Source organism: Sturnira hondurensis, unplaced genomic scaffold (genome assembly GCF_014824575.4).
Source record: "Sturnira hondurensis isolate 20B ecotype Veracruz unplaced genomic scaffold, ASM1482457v3 Scaffold0007406, whole genome shotgun sequence".
Classification (NCBI taxonomy): Eukaryota; Metazoa; Chordata; class Mammalia; order Chiroptera; family Phyllostomidae; genus Sturnira; species Sturnira hondurensis.
The window spans coordinates 10679870-10698557 of NW_028080037.1; the positions used below are offsets into that span (position 1 = coordinate 10679870).

Consider the following 18688-nt stretch of genomic DNA (forward strand, 5'->3'; position numbering starts at 1 on the left):
ATCCTCATCCTCCCTCATCTCCTGTCCTTCAGTCCTTCAGCTATTTTTGTCACCTCCCTGATCAGGGTCGGGACACTGCTCTGCTCAGCCCCCTCCGTTGTGCTCTCTGCAGGATGACATGCACAGGGTCATTGACCGGCAGCTGATGGACACGCACCTGAAGGAACGGAGCCGGCCTGCTGCTGCCCTCCCCAGGGCCCATGGCGCGGGCCACGGGGACGAGCCCAGCACCACCGATGGCAAACGGCTCTTCTCATTCTTCAGGAAGATTTGAGTTGGGAGGAGTCGGGCCAGCGAGGACGGGCGGACTGGGGGGAACTGAAAGGAGTGCGGGTGTTTGCATGCAAGGGCCTCCCCTGGGCCAGGCAGGAGCCCTGTGCCCACTGCCCCGCCAAGCCCAGCCTGGGCTTCCCGAGGATCCGCTGTCATTGAGCAGGGCTCAGGCCGCCTCCAGAGTGGCCAGCCCCGCCCGCCCCTCAGTGGCTCCCTGGCCCAACCCCAGGCACTGCTGCCCTCCTGTGTGGAACACAGGGAACAGGAGAAACAGAGGCCCTCTCTGCATGCCTCAGGGGGCTCCTGCTGCCCCGCTGGCCTGAGCCTCTCTGTCCCTCCCCCGTCCCCGGCCCAGGGAGTAGGGGGAGGTGGCCCCTCACCTGTGTGCATGCGTCTCTGCCGGGAGCACTGTGGGCAGGAGACCCAGCCTGTGGGGCCTGATGGCTGGGGCCGTTCTCTTGCGCTCAGCCACAGTGGGCTCTGCTGCAGCTCGGCTGGGGCCCTCCTGAGCCCAGAAGGAAGACGGGCCTGCCCCCTGGCATCACTGCTCTCCCTCCCTGGCCTCTGCCCGTGCAGGCCTTCCCCTGGGCAGGGCCGGGCCAGCCGGGCTTCCAACAGGCCCTTGGCAGGCTTTAGCCATCCAGTCCTTTCCCCTTCACGGAGCCGGGGCTGGGAGGGGTTCTCCTCCGACCACCGCACCCTGCTCCACTCACATACACAAGTTCTTGGTTCAGCCAAGCAAGTCCAGGCCACAGAACGGCCCCAGAGGGGTCTGTGGTCAGCCACCTCCACCTCAAGGGCAGCACTGTCACCACAGGGTGGACGCCTCCAGATACTGCCCACTAGGCCTGCAGGAGGACGAATCCTGCAACCTGCTGCTCCTGCCGCAGCCGCTGCTCCTGCTCTGCTGAGGCCTCCCTCCGGGGCCCCCAGGCTGAGCGGCCCCCAGGCTGCTTCCCAAGGATCGTCTCCCTCCCTCACCTGGGAAAAGCACAGCAGGGATGAGCGGAAAGAATGTACCTATAGATATGTACATACCACAGTGCTGTACTTTTGTATGTAGCAATCATGTAAATACATGTATGGATTTTATAATATACATATTATATATAAAAATCTATAAAGGCATATTTTTAGAAAAACAGCGCACCACTGCTTCTTTTGAAAATAGTATAAGAATAAATTGAATTTCTACAGAGCTTCCTGCCTTGGTCATTGGGTGCCTGGAGGGGTGGTTTGGTCAGAACGCGACTTACCTTTAGAACCGCCACTGGCTGGCACGAAGATGCAGAAATAGTGAGTCCCACACACACCTGGGGAGTCTCTTCATACACGGGGAGCCAACCAGTGGATTCAGCCAGGGGCACCTACCCGGCGGGTGGAGGCGTCCTGTGACAGCTGCTTTGGGAGCAGTGGCCGAAGGCACAGCCTCCACACCCACCCTGGCCTGGGCTCCCTGCCAGTGAGAGCTGCAGTTGCCTGGCCACAGGCTGGCCTTCCAGCTTGGCAGAAACTTCGAGTCAAATCGCTGCGGGCAAAGCTTCCACTGCACCCTTCCGGGCATGCAGAGAATAAACAGGGCACTTCCCCTGGCATCTCACCACACGTGCTCTCAGCCAACGTAACAAACCAGAGCAGCTCAACCTGGACCAGCCTATCACGGAGAAAATGAACTTGGCTTCTCAGAGTGTCCCTGTGCCTAAACCAGAACAAACGAGCTGGACACAATGGGTGGAAGAAGCCAAGCCCACCCAGAGCACACAGCTGGAGGAAACAGACCCTGGGAGAAAATTTGGCAGCTTGAACCTTTATTTTTAGTACTTTTTTAAAAAAGCATAATTAGAAACTTTCAATACAGAAATAATCCTAGCAAACCATTAAAAGTTTTGTTGTTTGACAGGATTTCGCATCAGGTCCACCAGGACATCGGTCCAGCCCTGCGAGCCCCCCACCCCACCCCCTATTCATGCGCACTAACACTCAGCGGGACAGACACACTGTCGTCACCAAAATCACCCCACCACCTGGGGCTGGACATCCAGCTGCCAGAAGCCATGAGGTTTTCTGGCCTGGACGCTTCCAGGGCCCCCTCCTCTTGCTGCTGGAATTTGCAAGCACTGCCTCACTGGCGCGACCTTAATGCTCAGAGTGGCAGGTGCTGCCCACCGCAGGACCAATCACCAGCCAGGACAGTCTGAGGATGCACACCACGCTTCAGGGGGCTCCTGGCCCCCCCACTGGACGAGACCGCCTGCTGGTTGGCCGCAGCCCTCCCACCCCCACACAGCACCACCTTCCCGGAGCCCACAGAACCCCACCCCCCCACCCCCATCCTGCGACTCCAGAGGGAAGGCCTGTCACATGGTACCCTGGTGTTTGGCAGTTCGGGGAAGTGGGGAAACAGGTCAAAGGAAAACCCCCATTTTGATTAAAAACCCCTCAACAGTGTCCGCGAGGCTAATCTGCAGTGTGTTCTGTGATGTGATTGTCCAGTCAGGGCTTCGCCTGGAAATCGCCTAGGGAAGGAAATCTAGAAAAACACATCATGGTGTTGAAATAAATTATTCCCAGGTTACATGATCCTTTTAGGGGAAAGGTGAATGAAGTGTCCCAAGGAGGAGGGTAGGGGACAGTAATCATGTGCAGTGAACCCTGGTTTTCCCTCCGAGGGACCAGGGTAGGTCAAAGCGCTGGCTCCCGGCCCCAGCTGCCGTTCCTTCCCACCTGCTGGGAAACCTTCGCTACCTTCACACCGAGACAGTTGTCCGTGACGAGAGGCTGCCACCCTCTCAGAGGCACCCCGCCCTCACACTCCAGCAGCACCCACTCCCCACACTAAAGAGGCAAGAACTAAGTGGGAGGCCCTGGGCCCACACAGACCAGGGTGAGAGGCTCCTCTCCTTTCCCACCAAGAAACGCCCTGGAAGGCAGAGCTGCCCCGCCAAGAGCCCAGCCCCATAATGACAGGAAGCCACTCACTTTTTCTCAAAACACTGGGCTGGGGGGCCTGGGCGGGGGCAGGGGAGACCACCACTTACACTGCTGTGCCAATCAAACCTCAGGAAGAGAAGTGTGAGGAACTTAATTCATTTGATCTGGCTTCACTTTCTTTAGCTGTTAAAACAATGCTCCTAAGCCCTGCCCCTGCATGAACACACCATCTCCCTGCTGGACGGAAACAGGGTGGTATAAACAGAAGCCACAGCTCCCCTTGGCTGGTAGCTTAGAGGCATCTAGAAGGCAGGACAAGAAATCTGTTGGCCAAAGGGCAGGAGTGACTCCTGTGGAACCCGAGGGTGGGGCCAGCTGCAGGCAGGACCTCCCAGGGGAACCCCAAGCCTACCTCTAGGCCACGCCTCCCCAGCTGGCAGAACAGAAAGGGAAGGGCAGGGAGCTGGGCTGGGAACACAGACGGCAGAGGCCCTGGAGATGGGTGAGACCCTCCGTGCCAGGGACAGAAGTCACCGACGGCCTGCAGGAGAGCACGAGTAATGTGGACCCACTCCACCAGCCCAGGTTGGCAAAAGATGTGGGTAGAACGGGATCCTGTCTCCTCCTCGGGAAGCTGCTGGCGGTAAGACGGGACGGGGACAGAGGGTCTGCAGCAGCAGGCTGGCACTAGGGAGGCAAAGCCAGAACAGGACGAGGGTGGAACGGCTGGTTAAAGCGATATACACTATGTACAGAATGGTTAATCAGTCCGCTCACTGGCAGCGTCCTCGCTGGGCCCAGGCGCCTTGGCCAGGGGCAGGGGCATCAGAAGGGAAGGGCAGGCTGTCCAAGCCCTTCTCGGTGCTCTCGGGGAAGGGGAGGAAGTGCCCGTGGCGCCTCCAGATACAAAAACGTGGAGAGAATTCTTTAAATAACGGCACGAAACTGAGACTGTCCCCCGAGGGGCCCCACGGGCCTCGGGCCAGGGAGTGGCCGCAGTGCAGTCTGTGCAGTGGGCTGGTGAGGCATTAGCAGCAGCGTTTCTTTCGTTTACTGTTCCTCGTGAGCTTCACCACGTCATTCTGTTGTTGCTGCTGCTGTTTTGCTAGGTTGTCTTTCTTTGCTCGGAGGACCAGCTCTGTGATGCAGTTGAACATCTGTGAGGGTGAAGGAGGCAGGCCGGGCCTCAGGCCTCGTGCGGAGGTCCCGCCTCGGCGGCGCTGCCTCTGCTGGCCACCTCCCACCTCCCGGGGCCTCGCTTTCTAGTTCTCCTCCTGAATTTTTTTGGTATGTATGTCCACATCCTTTCTACAAGGAGATGGTGAAGCATAAAGGTCAACCCCTCAGGATTTTCCAGTCTGCCCTTTATGTACGTCCCCACCCCTTTCCTTCAGCTGGAATCTTCAGACAAGACAGATGAAGGTTCCCCTGCTCTGCTGACAGGCTAGAGGGACACAGAGCCTGTCCACTCCATGGCACCCCACTGCACATTCTGCCTAGAACCTTCCCTGGACCCCGAGACATCCCTGCCCTGCCAGAATCCACCTACCAACCCACATTCCTGTCCTCGACTCCACTGGGAAAGACACCATCGAGCACTCGGCAAAGCCCGCTTCACTTTTTGTCCCCAGCACCCAAGAAGCAGGGACTCTAACCCCACCCAAATCTAGAGAAGAAACACACGGAGTCTAGGGACAGTAAGCCATTGCCCAAGGTGGTGCAGGCCCCACCACAGGTCCCCACACAGAAAGGCCTACACTGCAACCCTAGCCTGACTGAGGCGCCTGGTATCCAGGATACAGCGGGGATCCCAGCCTCTCTGGGCCTCTGGACCCCGCACAGCACAGGCAGGACCCGCCCAAAGCCGCGAGTGCAGCTCCTCTCCCACAGACTCCCGACTACTGTCCTGCAGCCCTGCAGAAGGGACCAGAGGCTGCCCTGGGGCCAAAGGCTCGGCTGGTGGTGGGGATGTGCCTCCGCAGCAGATGCCACCTGAGTCCTGGACGCCGGGGCCCCAGGGAACACCAGAGGGCTGGGTGGAAAGTGCATGGCTGTGGGGGGGGGGGGGCGAGGTCCGCGTCCTCACCAGCCTCTGACAGTCTGGGTGGCGGGCCTTGAGTAGGAACTTAGTTCCCATGTGAAATTGGGAACAAATGACCTCAGAGGGCCGCTGGGATGGGAGCTACCACCTTCAAAGGGCCCAGCAGTTTCTACAGCACCTTCTGTCGGCCACTGGGTGCCCCAGGCAGGCTGGCAGAGGAGGGCTGGGCCCCGATCCATCCCCACCGCTGTTCCGCCCAGGCCTCACCTCTTCCACGTTGACATTCTCCTTGGCACTGGTCTCAAACAACTGGATGCCCATCTGCCCGGCGAATTTGTAGGCATCTTCCGTCTCCACCACCTTCCGCTCAGGGTCATCATTCTTATTCCCCACTTCAAGGCAAAGCAAAGTCAGCTGACCCTGCAGGGGCACCCCGGCACCCTCCACCCCACTGTCCCCACCCCTGACAGCCCGGTCTCACCTAGTATTCGGCATACATCGTCACAGTTCTGGTTAATTTCGTGAAGCCATCGTTTGACGTTGACAAAGGACTCGGCGCTGGTGACGTCATAAACCACAATGACCCCGTGGGTTCCCCGATAATACCTGTAGGGCCAGGGGTCTACATCAGAGCTTCAACCTACACAAGACCAGCCAGCCCTTGTCCAGAGAATGGCCAGGAGCCGAGGGGGTGACTAACACTTCCCAGAAAGACACCCAGTCTCCCTGACCTCACCCGGACTTCTTCGATCCATGCCTCAGCTGACGGGAGGGGTGCTCAGCAGGCGGGGACACTGAACCTCGTGCTGTCCCCAGGCACCAGCGAGCAGGGAGTGCTCGGCCCCAAGGTGGGCAACCAGGTTGTTCAGAGTCTGCCACTTGCTTGACACTTCTTTGAAGTTCTTGTTTTATTTTTAAGACTCCGCAAGTTCTGCACCTGACATCGTACTATCACTATCCTTGTTCTAACAGTCACAAAACATTCTCTCCTCAGATCTCAGTGAAATGCCACTCCAAGACAGCGCACCATTTGTGCAGCCCCGCCTAGGTCTGCACACCCTCCCCTGGGGACAGATGGGCACCTCCCATCCTGCCACCCATCCGTGCTGCTGGCAGGGAGAGCGTGGAGCTAGCGTGGCACGCAGGCGTCCCACGCACACCACCATCTGGAGGTGCAGACCCCTCGGCCTGCGGTCAGCCCGAATGTCCAGAAGGCAGCGGATGTAAACACCCCCCTTGGAAACTACGTCCCCACTTCATCCACATGGTTCAGTAGGACAGAGGAAGGGCATCCACCCGGGAGGAAGAGGAGGACAGGGCCCCGAATTTCCCTGGAGAGCCTTCCCAGACCCAACAGCCAGATGGCACCCCTGCCCAACACTGTGTGACCACCCAGGGCTGCAGAGACTCCCACTCCGCAAGGTAAGACCCACTGCCCACAGCCTTGCCAACTCCTAGCAGCCGGGCTGTCCAGGCACTGGGCCCTGAGAACCAGCCCCGCCCCCGCCCTCTGGCAGCTGCTGCTGAGAGCGCCAGATTATTAACAGCATTTCAGCTTGGTGGACACCCACCTGAGCAGGTCCAAGTGTAAGCCAAGAACCAGGGGAAGAGACGACTGTCCCCTGCCAGCAAAGTGTGAGCGGTACAATGTGTTTCCAAACTCTCCTTTGCTAAAGACTGTTGGAAGATGCCACAGCATACCTACAGCTCTGGCCCCAGCACAAAGCCCCCTTGCTCCCAGGAAACTCCACCTCCTCTGGGCCCAGGCAAGCCTATCAGAGACAGAGAGACCAGAGAGAGGCCAGGAGGGCTCCAGTGCCTCGGACCCCTGTCACCACCGCCAGTCAGTAATCACTCCCACTCACCACAACTTCGCTCCATGCTAGCACAGCACCCAGTGCTTTCTATACACCACCTAACTAACGTCTGCGACAGCCCAGTATGACAAACGGGGCAGTTGCCATTTTACCAGTGAGGATGTGAGGCTGAGTGACCCGCCTAAAGTCACATCACCAACGTCAGGGAGCCTGGACGGAACTCCAGGGCCAGGCCTCGAAGGGGCTTCCCTTCCTCATCACCCCTGCCTCTCATCTCACTGCCCCACTCCTCACCCCTCCCAAACCCACGCCACCTGGCTCCACTTGGTAGACAAAACCCAGCAACCACGAGACAAGAAACTGGGAGAGAGTGGGGCTCTTCCCGGGCAGGCCAGCAGGATGCAACTCAGTTTCCCTTTGGTGCCCCGAGTCAGGAGAAGCCGCACTACCGTACCACGACCCCCCGAACCCCTGAAAAACACACTCCTGGCCTCTTCCAAGTCTCCTTTCTTCACCAGCTGCCACTATGGGGTGTCAAGTCCTTTCATGGCCCCTCAGCACAGACGGCAGAGCCTCCTGCCTCAAGAGGGGCAGAGTCGGGGGCCCCAAAACAGAGCTGCCCTCCGCCTCCCCAGACACACAGGATGGCCAGCAGGGGCTGACCCGGTGCCCACAGTGCCAGGGCACAGCACTGCCCCTGCTCAAGCCGCCTGAAACAAACAGACTGCCCTCAGGCAGCCGAGTGACTCTGGTCTCCCCAACAACTGAAGGCAGCCATTCAGCCCTCCCCCGCCCTGAAAGGAGCTGAGCTCACGGCAGCCAGGGGGGAGGGGCGGCAGCTCTGCTGCTGAAAGAGCCCTGGCACCCCAGGGCCCACTGCCCTGGCTCAAGCATTTCTCCAGGCCACAGGCCCTATAATCTCAGCCGCCCTGAACCCCGTGACTGGAGCATCTGCCATCTGCCCCAGCCCAGTCCCCTGGGGCTGAAGGGTCAGCAGACAACAGGGCTGTGGGCTGGTTAAAGGCAAGAGATTTGACATCAGACCTCAATTCAGCTCCTGATTAACCACCAACCTAAGTCACTTCACCCTCTCTGGGCCTCACTCTTGTTCATAACATGGAAATAACCACAGAACTTTTTTACCAGGATGAAATGCAATGAAGTAGATAACATCCTTAGCGACAGTTCCAGCCCAGAGCAAGGACATCCAAGGTCAGTGCTTTGGTCTCACCAAGAGGTCTTGGTCGTGTTTGGGCCTGGACACACGGGTCCACGTGAAGATATGTGTCCCACCCCGAGGAGCCTCAGACCCCAGCTACCTTCCTCGGGGCCCTGCTAATAGTCACTGAGACACGAGGGGACTCAGGCAGCTCATCAGCAAGTGGTTGAAGAAGGCTGAACTGGGCAGATGCCAGGCTGGGACCCCTGGGGCTCCGGGGTGTCTCAGCCAATAGGGCAGGAGCCCCACTGCAGAGCTAGCCCAGGGGCAACACCCCCAGAAACTGCTCGGGGCCCACCCCTGACCAGAGCCACCCATCCAGCACCTCCTAGAGTCCCCCATGCTCCCAGCCACCACTGAGGGGGCTCTTCACCCCTCATACCACCCACCCTCAGGAGATGGCTTCAGGATCCATTTCCATGGACGGGAGGAAAGGAATCTCTGGCCAGAGAACTTCCTCACCCACCAACCCAAGAGCCCCACTCACACAGGGACCACAGGGGACAGCCAGAGGACAGGCCTATCGCAGAAGCAGCTACTGCGAGGCTCCTGCTCTGGTGCACACACCACCGTGTGCGCTCCGGGCTCTGCTGCCCCCGGGAGCAGGGACCCCGGCAGTCCCCTCATGTGTAAAATGAGGGTGGGCATGGTACGCCCGCAGACGGCTCAAGAAGACCCTCCTGGAGCCCGAGTGCAGACCTCCCGGCACACAGGCCTCAGCAGTAAAGCAAACCCTAAAGACAAAGCCCAGGTCATTCGGGCAACCTGCCCAAGGCCGCACAGCAGAACAGAAATGTAAATTCTGAACCATTTCCCTTCAAAGCCCTGTTCTTTCCTGGAACCTGTCCCGTTAACAGCCCGAGAACCAAGAGCCTGTCCATGGGACTCAGCCGCCTGCAGCTCTAGCTGGGTTCTCCTCCTGTCTGCAGCTCGAGTCGCCAAGGTGCTGCAGCAGCACGGGAGGGCAGCCCGCTGGGTGAGCGGCCCCCAGTAACCAGCTCTGGGGGGGCCAAGCAGTGGCCTCTCCACAGCCCTATGCAGCAGCGCCGCATCCAGGCCTCCCAGCAGAGAGAAGCCAGCTTCAAGAAGTCGGGGAGCATAACGGGAGGCTGCGCAGCTGACCCCAGCTGTCACTACTGACACCCCAACAAGATAACTGTCATGACTAAGTGAACACCGAGTGAAGCCAGTGTCACCATTATCCCATTTTACAGACAGAAGAACCAGAGGCCAGACAGCAGGCTGACCGCTCGGGACTGTCCTCCCCGCCCCAGAGGCAGGGTGCTCAGCTACCGCCCACCCCTGGGCAGCAGCCAGACCTCACCCCTCGTCCTCTCACACCTTCAGGAAGAGGGGGGCTGGCCAGCAAGGAGCTTCCCTCCCGACAGCGTCAGGGGCCCACCCCAGCGACATTTCTACCATGACCCGGACTAGTCACTCGGCTCTGTCCCTACATTGGTGGCAAGGGGGGCCCAGCCCGACTCACGTGGAGGTGATGGTGCGGAACCGCTCCTGCCCCGCCGTGTCCCAGATCTGCAGCTTCACTTTCTCCCCGTTGATCTCCACGGTCCGGATCTTGAAATCCACGCCGATCGTGGTGATGTAGCTGCCTGCACAGACACCCATGTTAGCGAGGCCCACAGGAGCCCTGGTCACACCAAACTGCCTCACTCTGGGCCCGGCTCCATCAAGGTCCCAGGGACATAATGATGAATGAGGAAGACGGTCCCTGCTGTGACAGAGCCCCACGGGTAAGGTGAGGGCACAGACAGGACACAACGAAACAGTGACAAAGAAGACAATTTCAAGAGTGATGCGTGCCACAAAAGAAATAAAGCCAGAGTTGTGACTCGGGGGAGGGACAGGCTCTTTTCATTAGAGGGACTGGGCTGTTTGTTAGCTCTGATCCTAGAACTGTGGGAGACTCATCATGCACTCTGCGTTTTTCTTTTCTATTCTATTCTTTTTTAAATGAAAACATTTTAAATGACCCACAAAATTAACTTCCTAACATACAAGTCATGACCTGCACTTTGAAAAACAATGCTCCAGGCAGAGGAGACAGTAGCAAAAATAGCAGTCAGGGGAGGGGGTCGCATGAGGTCAAGCACAGAGTCAGAGGCGGGTAGGGGTGCGAGGCCTGTCTCGGGGCATTTGTGCCATTTAGAGAGCTTGGGCTTTCTTCTGTGTGTGACGGGAAGGCACTGGTGGTTTTAATCAGAGCGTGAGCTGCATTATAAGCAGCTCTCCTGGGGCGACCATGTGGAAGAAGGAGTGGAAGAGAGTTTCTGGCCAACATAACAGTCCTATCCAGGCTCACAAAGGCCCAGGCGCTCCGACAGCACGGCGTCGCTCCAGTATAACAGAGCTACAGAACCGACAGGACACACACCCAACGGAATCTATATCGTGTCAAAACTCTAAAGGAAAGGTCAAATTCAAGGTGGGGTGGAGATCAAGGAAGGCTTTGGGGAGGAAGTCATATTGGGGCCTAGCTTGAAAGAATAGGTAAAGTGTCAAACGCTGAGATTAGGTGGGAAGACATTCCACCCAGAGGAAAAAAGCGGAGGCAAAACACAGAGAGAAAACATTCGGAAAAGAGCCAGCCCCGGCACTGTGCGAGCGCTGGAGGACGCCGAGGAGAGCAGCCCAGCACCCCCTGCGGCAGGCACTCAGCAAGCAGCTGGTGGCAGGATGAATGAGTGAGCAAGGGAGCTCGCGAAACTGCAAAAGAATGAACAGTAGGACCACGGAAGCTGGAAAGGTGAGCTGGAAATAGATGATGAAGGCCAGGTTCTCAACAGGAGGACTGTCCTCACAGAGGACACTGGGCAGTGTCTTGAGACATTTTTAGTTGTCACAACTGCAGGGGGGAGCGATGTTACTGACATCTGGATGTTACTGACATCTGGTGGATGGAGCCCTGGGATTTCATTCCACTTCCTCTACAGAAGGGCCCCCACGACATAGGGTCACAGGGCCCAGAGTGGCAGTGGTGCCAAGGGAGGACCTGGCCACACAGGCTCTGCTCACTGCGGGGAGGGCCGCTGCAGTGTTGGCGCGGGCAAGCCCCTGGCAGAGCCGTGCACTGGCAAGGAGAATCCAGCAGTCTGACGGGGTCGGGGCAGGGGCTGCTGTAATGCTTCAGGCTAGAACCACGAGATACTGGTAGCAGAGGTGGGAAGGGGGGCAAGACTGCACAGGAGAGCCCTCCAGGAGTGGAAGCGAACAGGATGGGGAGTCAGAGGAGAATGAGGAAGAAGAGGAGTATTACTCAGCATGAGAAGCTGGCCCTTTAGTGACCATTCTTGAACGGAAGGCGCTGGCAACAGCAACCCACCAGCACATGCTGAAAGGCTGCTGAGCCCCGGGCACTACAGCCTGCCACGTCACAGATGACCCTCGCAATAACCCTTCACGGACAGGGCCACGATCGGCCCCCCTTTACAGATGAGTCGAGACTTAGGCCCGAGGTCACACGGACAACTCTTTCTGCTTACGCCACCAGCGCTGCGGACAACTGCTGGGAGAAGCCCGCTTCCCCGCCGAGATGGGCGTCAGCCCTGTGATCACTTCCTAGTTTTAGCTGCCCCAACCACATCATAGGGAATTCCCGACAGGTCAGCCTCACCATCCGCGATCGGAGAGGCCAAGCCAGCCCGAAGCCTCTGCAATGAACCCGGTGTAGTCAGCAAACAAAGCACATCCACCTCACCAATGATCAGGGAAACAAACTTACATGAGACAGCACTTTTTGCTGACTGGCTGAGCGAAAACGAAGACTACCGAGACCCAGCAACGGTGGGCACATCCCCCTGACCTAGTGCCTCCTCTGCTCTGCAACGATGAACATACAATGCACCCCGAGAAATGCGGCGCCGCTGCTGCTAGAAGCGGCCAGGAAGCACCCACACATCAAGAGCACCATCAATGAACCAAGGGCACCCATGCGCAGCCCAGGAAACTTCAGAGCCATGCAAAAGCACCAGAGGTCTGCAGATGGCTGTGGAAGGTGACGCCCAATATGCTGAGGGGAAGGCCAGTTGCCGAAGCCCCGCGTGCGGCGTGGAGAAGCAAAATCAGAAAGATGGACGCCGTGCTGACCAGTGGCTAGCAGGGCACCGGAGAGCGCAGATGAAGGGACAGCTCTCACTGTTCACTTTATGGAATCCTCCTGTTTGAAATTCTACACAGTCATGTACTAACTTGTAGTATTTTTTGACTTGTTTTTTTCTTTTTTAAATGTTGGGCCCAGAAAGACCCTGGGTGGCCAAAGTACAGGCCTGTAAAGGACTTTTTTGAACCAGACAGATTAAGACCAACCACAGAGGCTCCTAACCCGGGCCTCCCTGCTTCTCCCTCGCTTGGCGTGCGGTCGGAATGACAAGGTTTCTGACACAAGGAGGAGGCAGGTGTGCTCTGGCGCCAGGGAAAGCGATTTCAAAACCCAAACACCCCAGCAGCACCCCAAGGGCACACTCACCTGAGAAAGTGTTGTCTGCAAAACGTAACAGCAAACTGCTCTTGCCCACACCTGCAGGAGAGAGCACAGGAGATGAGAGGAGGCAGGCACCCTCCCTCCACCCCAGTCCTCCTTCCGCCCTCCCTCTACCCCAGCCGGGCCCTAACTCGAGCTCAGCTCCCTCCTCAGCACTGCTCTTGATCTCAAGCGGCCACACACCCAGAACATCTCTCCCACACCCGATCTCTGACCTTTTCCTCTGTCCTCGTGTAAGACAAGCAGGCCCCCAAATGCCTGGGGGAGATGTGAAAAGGGACTTGCGCCAGGTCCCGTGCTGAGGGCTAGCCCCAGCAACCCAGAGGAAGGGACCAGGTGACAGAAATAATGCAAGGGAAGGTCGACCAAATGACACTGGCCCCAAAGTGTATCTAAAACACGGTCCCTAGGAAACTGCGCATCCTGTGGAGCTCGGTTCATGCGCAGTGTGAAGCAAGGACCTGCAGAGCTCTGGAAAGAGCCCTTGAGATCATTGGGGCTACTTTGCAGATGAGGAAACTGAGGCCCAGACAACTCAAAGCAACTGTTAGCCATCTTACCCCAGCTGATGTCACCGCCAGCTGGCCAGTGAGGAGCAGCTGTCTGCCACATGCCTACCAGCCCGACAGCTCCCGTGTGCTCAGAGCACTTCACTTGCCATGGTGTCGGCTGGCACACTCATTCCCAGAACAGGCAAACACTAAGCTCAGCTCCTCTTTACTTCAGCACACAGCAGCTTTAGCCTGCCAGATGCAACTGTCCTGTGTCCTTCTGTCCTGTCCCCTACCCCCGCCACCCTTAAAGCCAGCTGGGTCAAATGACCCAGTAGGAAAGAATTAGCATGCACAGAGCACCGTGTATGGTAGGCATTCTGATGTGCCTATAATGCCAACTGCGTCCCTTAAGATGAGGCAACTGAGGCTCCAAGGAGGTAAAGCGGCTGGACTAGGGGCCTCTGCAGAAGTGTGAGACGAGATCTGAACCCTACTCCGAGCGCTACAGCTCCTTCCAATACATACGGCTTGTGGAGTCTTCTTGCTTCTGTTTCAGGAAGCGGAATACAAAGACCCCAAAGGGGCTCCTGCATCTCACTCCTGGTGGACTTTCAGCAGCAGTGCTATCAAAGCCAGATTCTAAGAAACCTTAGCCTAGCATCTGAGAAACCCCCAACCCAAGTGCAAATTTTGAGTGCGCATGCATATTTGTGGGGAGGAGCCCAGAGCGTTCACCAGCTCCTCAGAGAGGGCACCACCTGGGCCCCCTCCTCAGCTGTGCTTTCCTCCTAACCAATCCGGACACCCTCTCTGATGACCGCATCTGGAGACTTCTCCAAATGAGTACACTGTCCAGGGGAGCCCAGGAGAACTGGTTTCATGGAGTAAACCTGGGCCTGACCTTCCCAAAGGCAGGCTGGGGGCGCCCTGCCCACAGTACCTGCTGCTCAGCCGGTGCCTGCAGCACTCTTACTCAGAACCACTTCCTCATCGCTGCCTCTGCGAGGCTTCCTGCTGAGCCCAAGGAGAGCCCGAGTCCTGGGCTGGGTCCCTCACAGCGCTCTGCCCAGGGCCAACACCCCACAGGCCCTGCCGGCTCCTTTGCTTCCTCTTGGAGACTCCTGGGTCCGCTTACTCAGCTAAAAGCTGTGACTGGGCAACTAGGCTTGGGTTCCTGTAGAAAGGAGATCTCGCCTCACATACCCTGCACATTCCATGTGCTGGAAGCCAGGCCCAGCACTTAGTAGGCACCAACAAAACATCCTGAAAGGAACTATGACCAAGAGGACTCCAATCACGCTGATGGCCATGCTATCTAACGCAAAGACTGCAGCATTAACAGGAGCCAAAACAGTGGTTTTCAAACTTTTGGAGGCAGCAGAATACTTTTGTAAAATTAAATGTTATCTGACTCCGGATTAGCTGGAACAGACGAGAGGGAGGTGCTGTCTCTGCATGAAGCAATGGAGCAGTAGCGTCCCCTCCAGCATGGCCTCTCCGGGTCCCCTTCACTCACCCCCTCGCTCCTCTGCAGAGCTTCTGAAAACCACAAGGCTGCAGACAGACCACTACAACCAACACATCGACAGCTCCCCCGAGCCTTACTCTGGGCCTGACACCAACCTCCGTTGCTGCTCTTCCCTTTATGGAGCAGACACCCACCCTGAGAAATGTCATCTCCAAAATATCCCTGGGAGCGGCCTCTTTGGAAAACACACTGCTACCATTCATCCCACAGCACTGGCCTCAGGGAGGAAGTGACAAGTCCCAATCTAGCTTCACCACAGCTAAAGCCAACAGTTTCCCCAGGGCCATCGCTAGTATGAAACCGAACCAGTCCACCCCATCATCCTCACCCTGCAAGGAGCAGAGGTTGGCACTCTACGCCTGCTGGTAGCCAGGAGACAGATGTATCCTGTAAAACCCTCCCACACCACCCTCAGTCGTCACCGCACTCTCTCCCAGCATTCTGCCTCTTGGGCTACACAGACGCTCTGGCCCTCAAAGAGCCACCACAGGAGTCCCCAGTCCTCAGCCACACTCCTCCCTTGGGCTATAGTTCCCTCACTCCTCTTTGCTTCACTTCTAGACTGTTGAAGACCTTTAGACCTTCAAGTAAAGTGTTCTCAATTTTAAACCTGGCTCAGTAACTAATTTACTGTATAACTTCAGAGAAGTCACTTCCCCTCTCTGAGCCTCAGTTCACTCATCTATAACATGAAAGGCTTTAACCAGACCTCTAGGGGCCACTCCAGCCTCCTGGTTCTAAGAATGATGGCTGGCCTCATGGAGCAGATGAAACGCTGTTACAATCAGCCAGTGCAGAACTTAAGAGAAAGTGCAGAACCTCAGGCGTAAAGAAGAGCTGCAGAAGCTGACGGAACGTATTCTAGAAGCACATACAATGCGGTAGAGTGGGAAGAAGTACTCTAGACTTATAAAGAAAGAAATGAACATTCACCGAGGGCCTCCTACTTGCTAGGCCTGACACCAGCTGCTCATATATGAATCTACGTGTGTTAGTTGACTCCTGGCCTTGCCTCTGATGAGGTTTAGTCAAGTCGGTGAGCTCCTTGGAGCCTTCATCTGCTTATCTGTCAAATCGAACAAGTAAAGAGTGAGAACCAGATGAGAGAGTGTCTCTGAAGTCACTGATAAACCTTAAGGGAGCATCCACTCAAGGAGCCCTGGTCAGGGGAGAGGATGATGTTCGTCTCCTTGCCCACTTGCCAAAGCTTACTTTGAACTCCCCTAAGCATTCAGCTTTGAGCATCAGCTCACTGTCAGGAGAAATTATACTGTAAAGCATCTGTGTCCTCTTCACAACGCAGTCCTCCACGATCAGACTGAACCGGGAGCCAAATAACATCAATCTTGACCCAGTGAGTCTTCCCCCACACCTGAGTTCTGAGTGAAAAATCAATACACCATGCAAATGTACTGCGAGAAAGGGGGCCAAAATCATCGCCTGGGTTTTAGAGCACAGACACCAACGAGCTGCATCTTCTTGCTGAGTTTATGCTTTTCGTTTTTGGGTATCAACACAGGTCCTGGACGTCTTGCAAAGGGATTAGGACCCCTGACCATAGTGGGCTAACTTTAAGTCCTAAAGGAATGAAATCACTCTGGGGCCAGCCCCTCATAACCAAGGCCAAGGCTGAAATTAAATCCTGTAAACTAAAGACATAAGCCTAGGGACCCAGAGGAATGCCAGAGGCCATCTCCAAGAGCGAGTCTACATGGCCCGTCTGGTTTTCTTTCATTCAAACCACAACCCCCTTCTTTCTAACTCCTTCCTCAACCACAGTTACTCTTCATCTCTGTAGTTAGCCCCTAATTTTTCCTCTTACCTCTCTCTTCCACCAGTAACCACGGAAACCTCAGCCATCCTTCACCTGATCCAAACCACCAACCACATCCCAATCCAGATCCACAGTGAGACCAAAACCCACCTACTTCCCTGACCCAGCGATGACACTGTCACCCAAGACTCCAACATCAGGGTCTTATAACCCTTCTGATTTGGTCCCCTCTTTGCTTAGCAGCCCATGGGCCCCACCACCAACCTGGTGTCTGCCTCCCGTCACATGACCCCCTTGCCCACATTCAGCTCAGGTCTGGTCTGGTCTGGTCTATAAATTCTGCATTCCCCAGCCTCCTTCCCCATCATTTAATCCCAGCGCCTCAGTTATGCTCCCACAAACCTCCCGAGGCCTGCCTCCCTGACCTCTTGGTCACTCCATAAACCCGAATACCTGCCACACTCCAAGCCTCTAAAACCCTCCACCCCTTCCCAGAAACCAGCCTATCACTTCTAAGGATGCTTAATATTCGTTCATTCAACAAGTATGTGTTAGGCACCTACGGGGTGCCAGGCCCTGCACTGGGCACTAGAGAGGTTGCCGTGCCCTGAGCTAGGAGCTCTCCAGGAGTGTGGATATGGTCAGGACCCCGGCAACACTGGCCGCCCACCTCCAGTGCTTGCCTGGCATACATGCAGCATGTGTCAGGCCCTGTTCCAATCACTACGTGTGCGTGTGTGAGGTATCTCATTGAACACTCAATCAGCACAGTGAGGCATTTCCCATTATTCCATTCTACAGAGGAGGAAACAGAACCGAAGAGATCGAGCCATGGTAATGAGGCAGGAAGTGTGCCAGGCCCCGTGCGGAGTGCGTTACCTGCCTTACTTATTTAAACCTCAGTCATCCCACGAGGAAGGTTCTGGGAACATCCCCACTTTGCAGAGGAAGAAACTGAGGCTTACGAGAACGCTGCTAACCACGTCAATAGAATACATCTATGCCAGGTGGAGGGTAAGCACTTTTCCAGCTTTATCTCATCAAATACTCACACCACCAAGCGAGGCAAGTCCCCACTTCTCAGATGAAGAAACTGAGGCTCAGAAAGGCGCAACAACTTGCCCAAGGTCACAGAGTGAGGAAGCTGGTAGTCAGTCCCAGGACTCGAACCGAGGACTCGAACCTAGGTCTCTCCAACTCCAGAGATCGCGCGACTTGACCAAGGTCACACGTAAGGCAGCGGCAGGCGCGGTGTGTGGACCGGACGCCCCGTCCAGACCCCTGCTCGCCTGGCTCCTCCGCCTCGCAGTTCCACGCCCAACCTCCCCTTGGCGCGGCCCGGAGCCCCTCGGCGCGCCCCTGGGACGGGCGGCCGCCGGGCAGCCTAGCCCGCCCCGCGCAGGCCGGCACCTCCCCGCCCGTCTGCCCGCCCCGAGGCCCCCGCGGGCCGCGCCCGGCAGGGCCCACGCCGCCTCCGGCCGCCTCGGCCCTCACCGCTGTCGCCGATGATGAGCAGCTTGAAGAGGTGGTCGTAGTCCCGGGCCATGGCGGGCAGGGGAGGCGCGGGCAGGCGGACGGGGTCGGTGCTGGCCTCGCGATCCGCAGCTCCCTCTGGGCTGCTCCGGCAGCGGCGGATCCACTTCCCGAACAAACAGCCGGAACTGACAGAAACACCTCCCTCAGCTCCCCCTCCTCCTCCTCCTTCTCTTCAGCAGCCACCACCGAGGCCGCCGCCTCTCTCCTTCCCGCCCCGCCCCGCCACTGCGCAGGCGCAGCGCCTGGCACCGCCTGTGCGCAGCCGCAGCCTCGGCCAGCCGCGCCCTCTCCGCGCTCGCGCACCGCGCGTGCGCTCTGGCAGTTGTGCGGGCGTGGGCCAGCTTGCCCACTGCCTTTTTTGTGATCATTGAATTCCCCTGCCCGCGGCCCTGAGAGCTCCGAGAACTGAGTTGCTCTCGAACCCTAACTGAAAGGAGCCGAGAGTGCCGGTGAAGCCCGCAGTGGTCCGGGGCGGACTCGCTCCTTCACCGGCAAGCCCCGCAAGCGCTGCGGAGAGGAAAAGACGGGCGCACACTGATCGTGGGGCGGGGCATACGCAGAGCTTTCGGTTCCCTGA

The 18688-nt window shown here is 57.4% G+C and overlaps 2 protein-coding genes across 5 annotated transcripts in view; one reads left to right on the top strand and one right to left on the bottom strand.

Moving 5' to 3' along the window:
* BICDL1 (BICD family like cargo adaptor 1) overlaps positions 1-1472 on the top strand; it is an 85119-nt gene extending 83647 nt beyond the window's left edge. For all 4 annotated transcript variants that reach the window (XM_037052230.1, XM_037052233.1, XM_037052231.1 and 1 more), the window contains one exon: positions 113-1472. In XM_037052230.1, coding sequence (XP_036908125.1) covers positions 113-274 — 162 coding nt within the window. In that variant the 3' untranslated portion in view covers positions 275-1472. The remainder of the gene's footprint in view (positions 1-112) is intronic.
* Positions 1473-2064: 592 nt separating this feature from the next.
* Positions 2065-18306, bottom strand: RAB35 (RAB35, member RAS oncogene family). Its single transcript, XM_037052235.1, has 6 exons — positions 18070-18306; positions 12765-12815; positions 9768-9891; positions 5727-5851; positions 5513-5637; positions 2065-4361 (listed from the first exon to the last, which is right to left on the bottom strand). Exons 1-6 carry the CDS (start codon positions 18119-18121, stop codon positions 4233-4235), a joined length of 606 nt encoding a protein of 201 aa, XP_036908130.1. The 5' UTR covers positions 18122-18306; the 3' UTR covers positions 2065-4232.
* Positions 18307-18688: the final 382 nt, after the last annotated feature.

Bases quoted from the DNA above. Each gene is read 5' to 3' on its own strand.
- RAB35 (XM_037052235.1), bottom strand. From the start codon at position 18,121: ATGGCCCGGGACTACGACCACCTCTTCAAGCTGCTCATCATCGGCGAC. The intron at 9,892-12,764 runs GTGAGTGTGCCC...GTGTCTGTGCAG, and splicing joins TGCAGACAACACTTTCTCAG to GCAGCTACATCACCACGATC. The intron at 4,362-5,512 runs GTGAGGCCTGGG...TCACCCTCACAG, and splicing joins AGAATGTCAACGTGGAAGAG to ATGTTCAACTGCATCACAGA.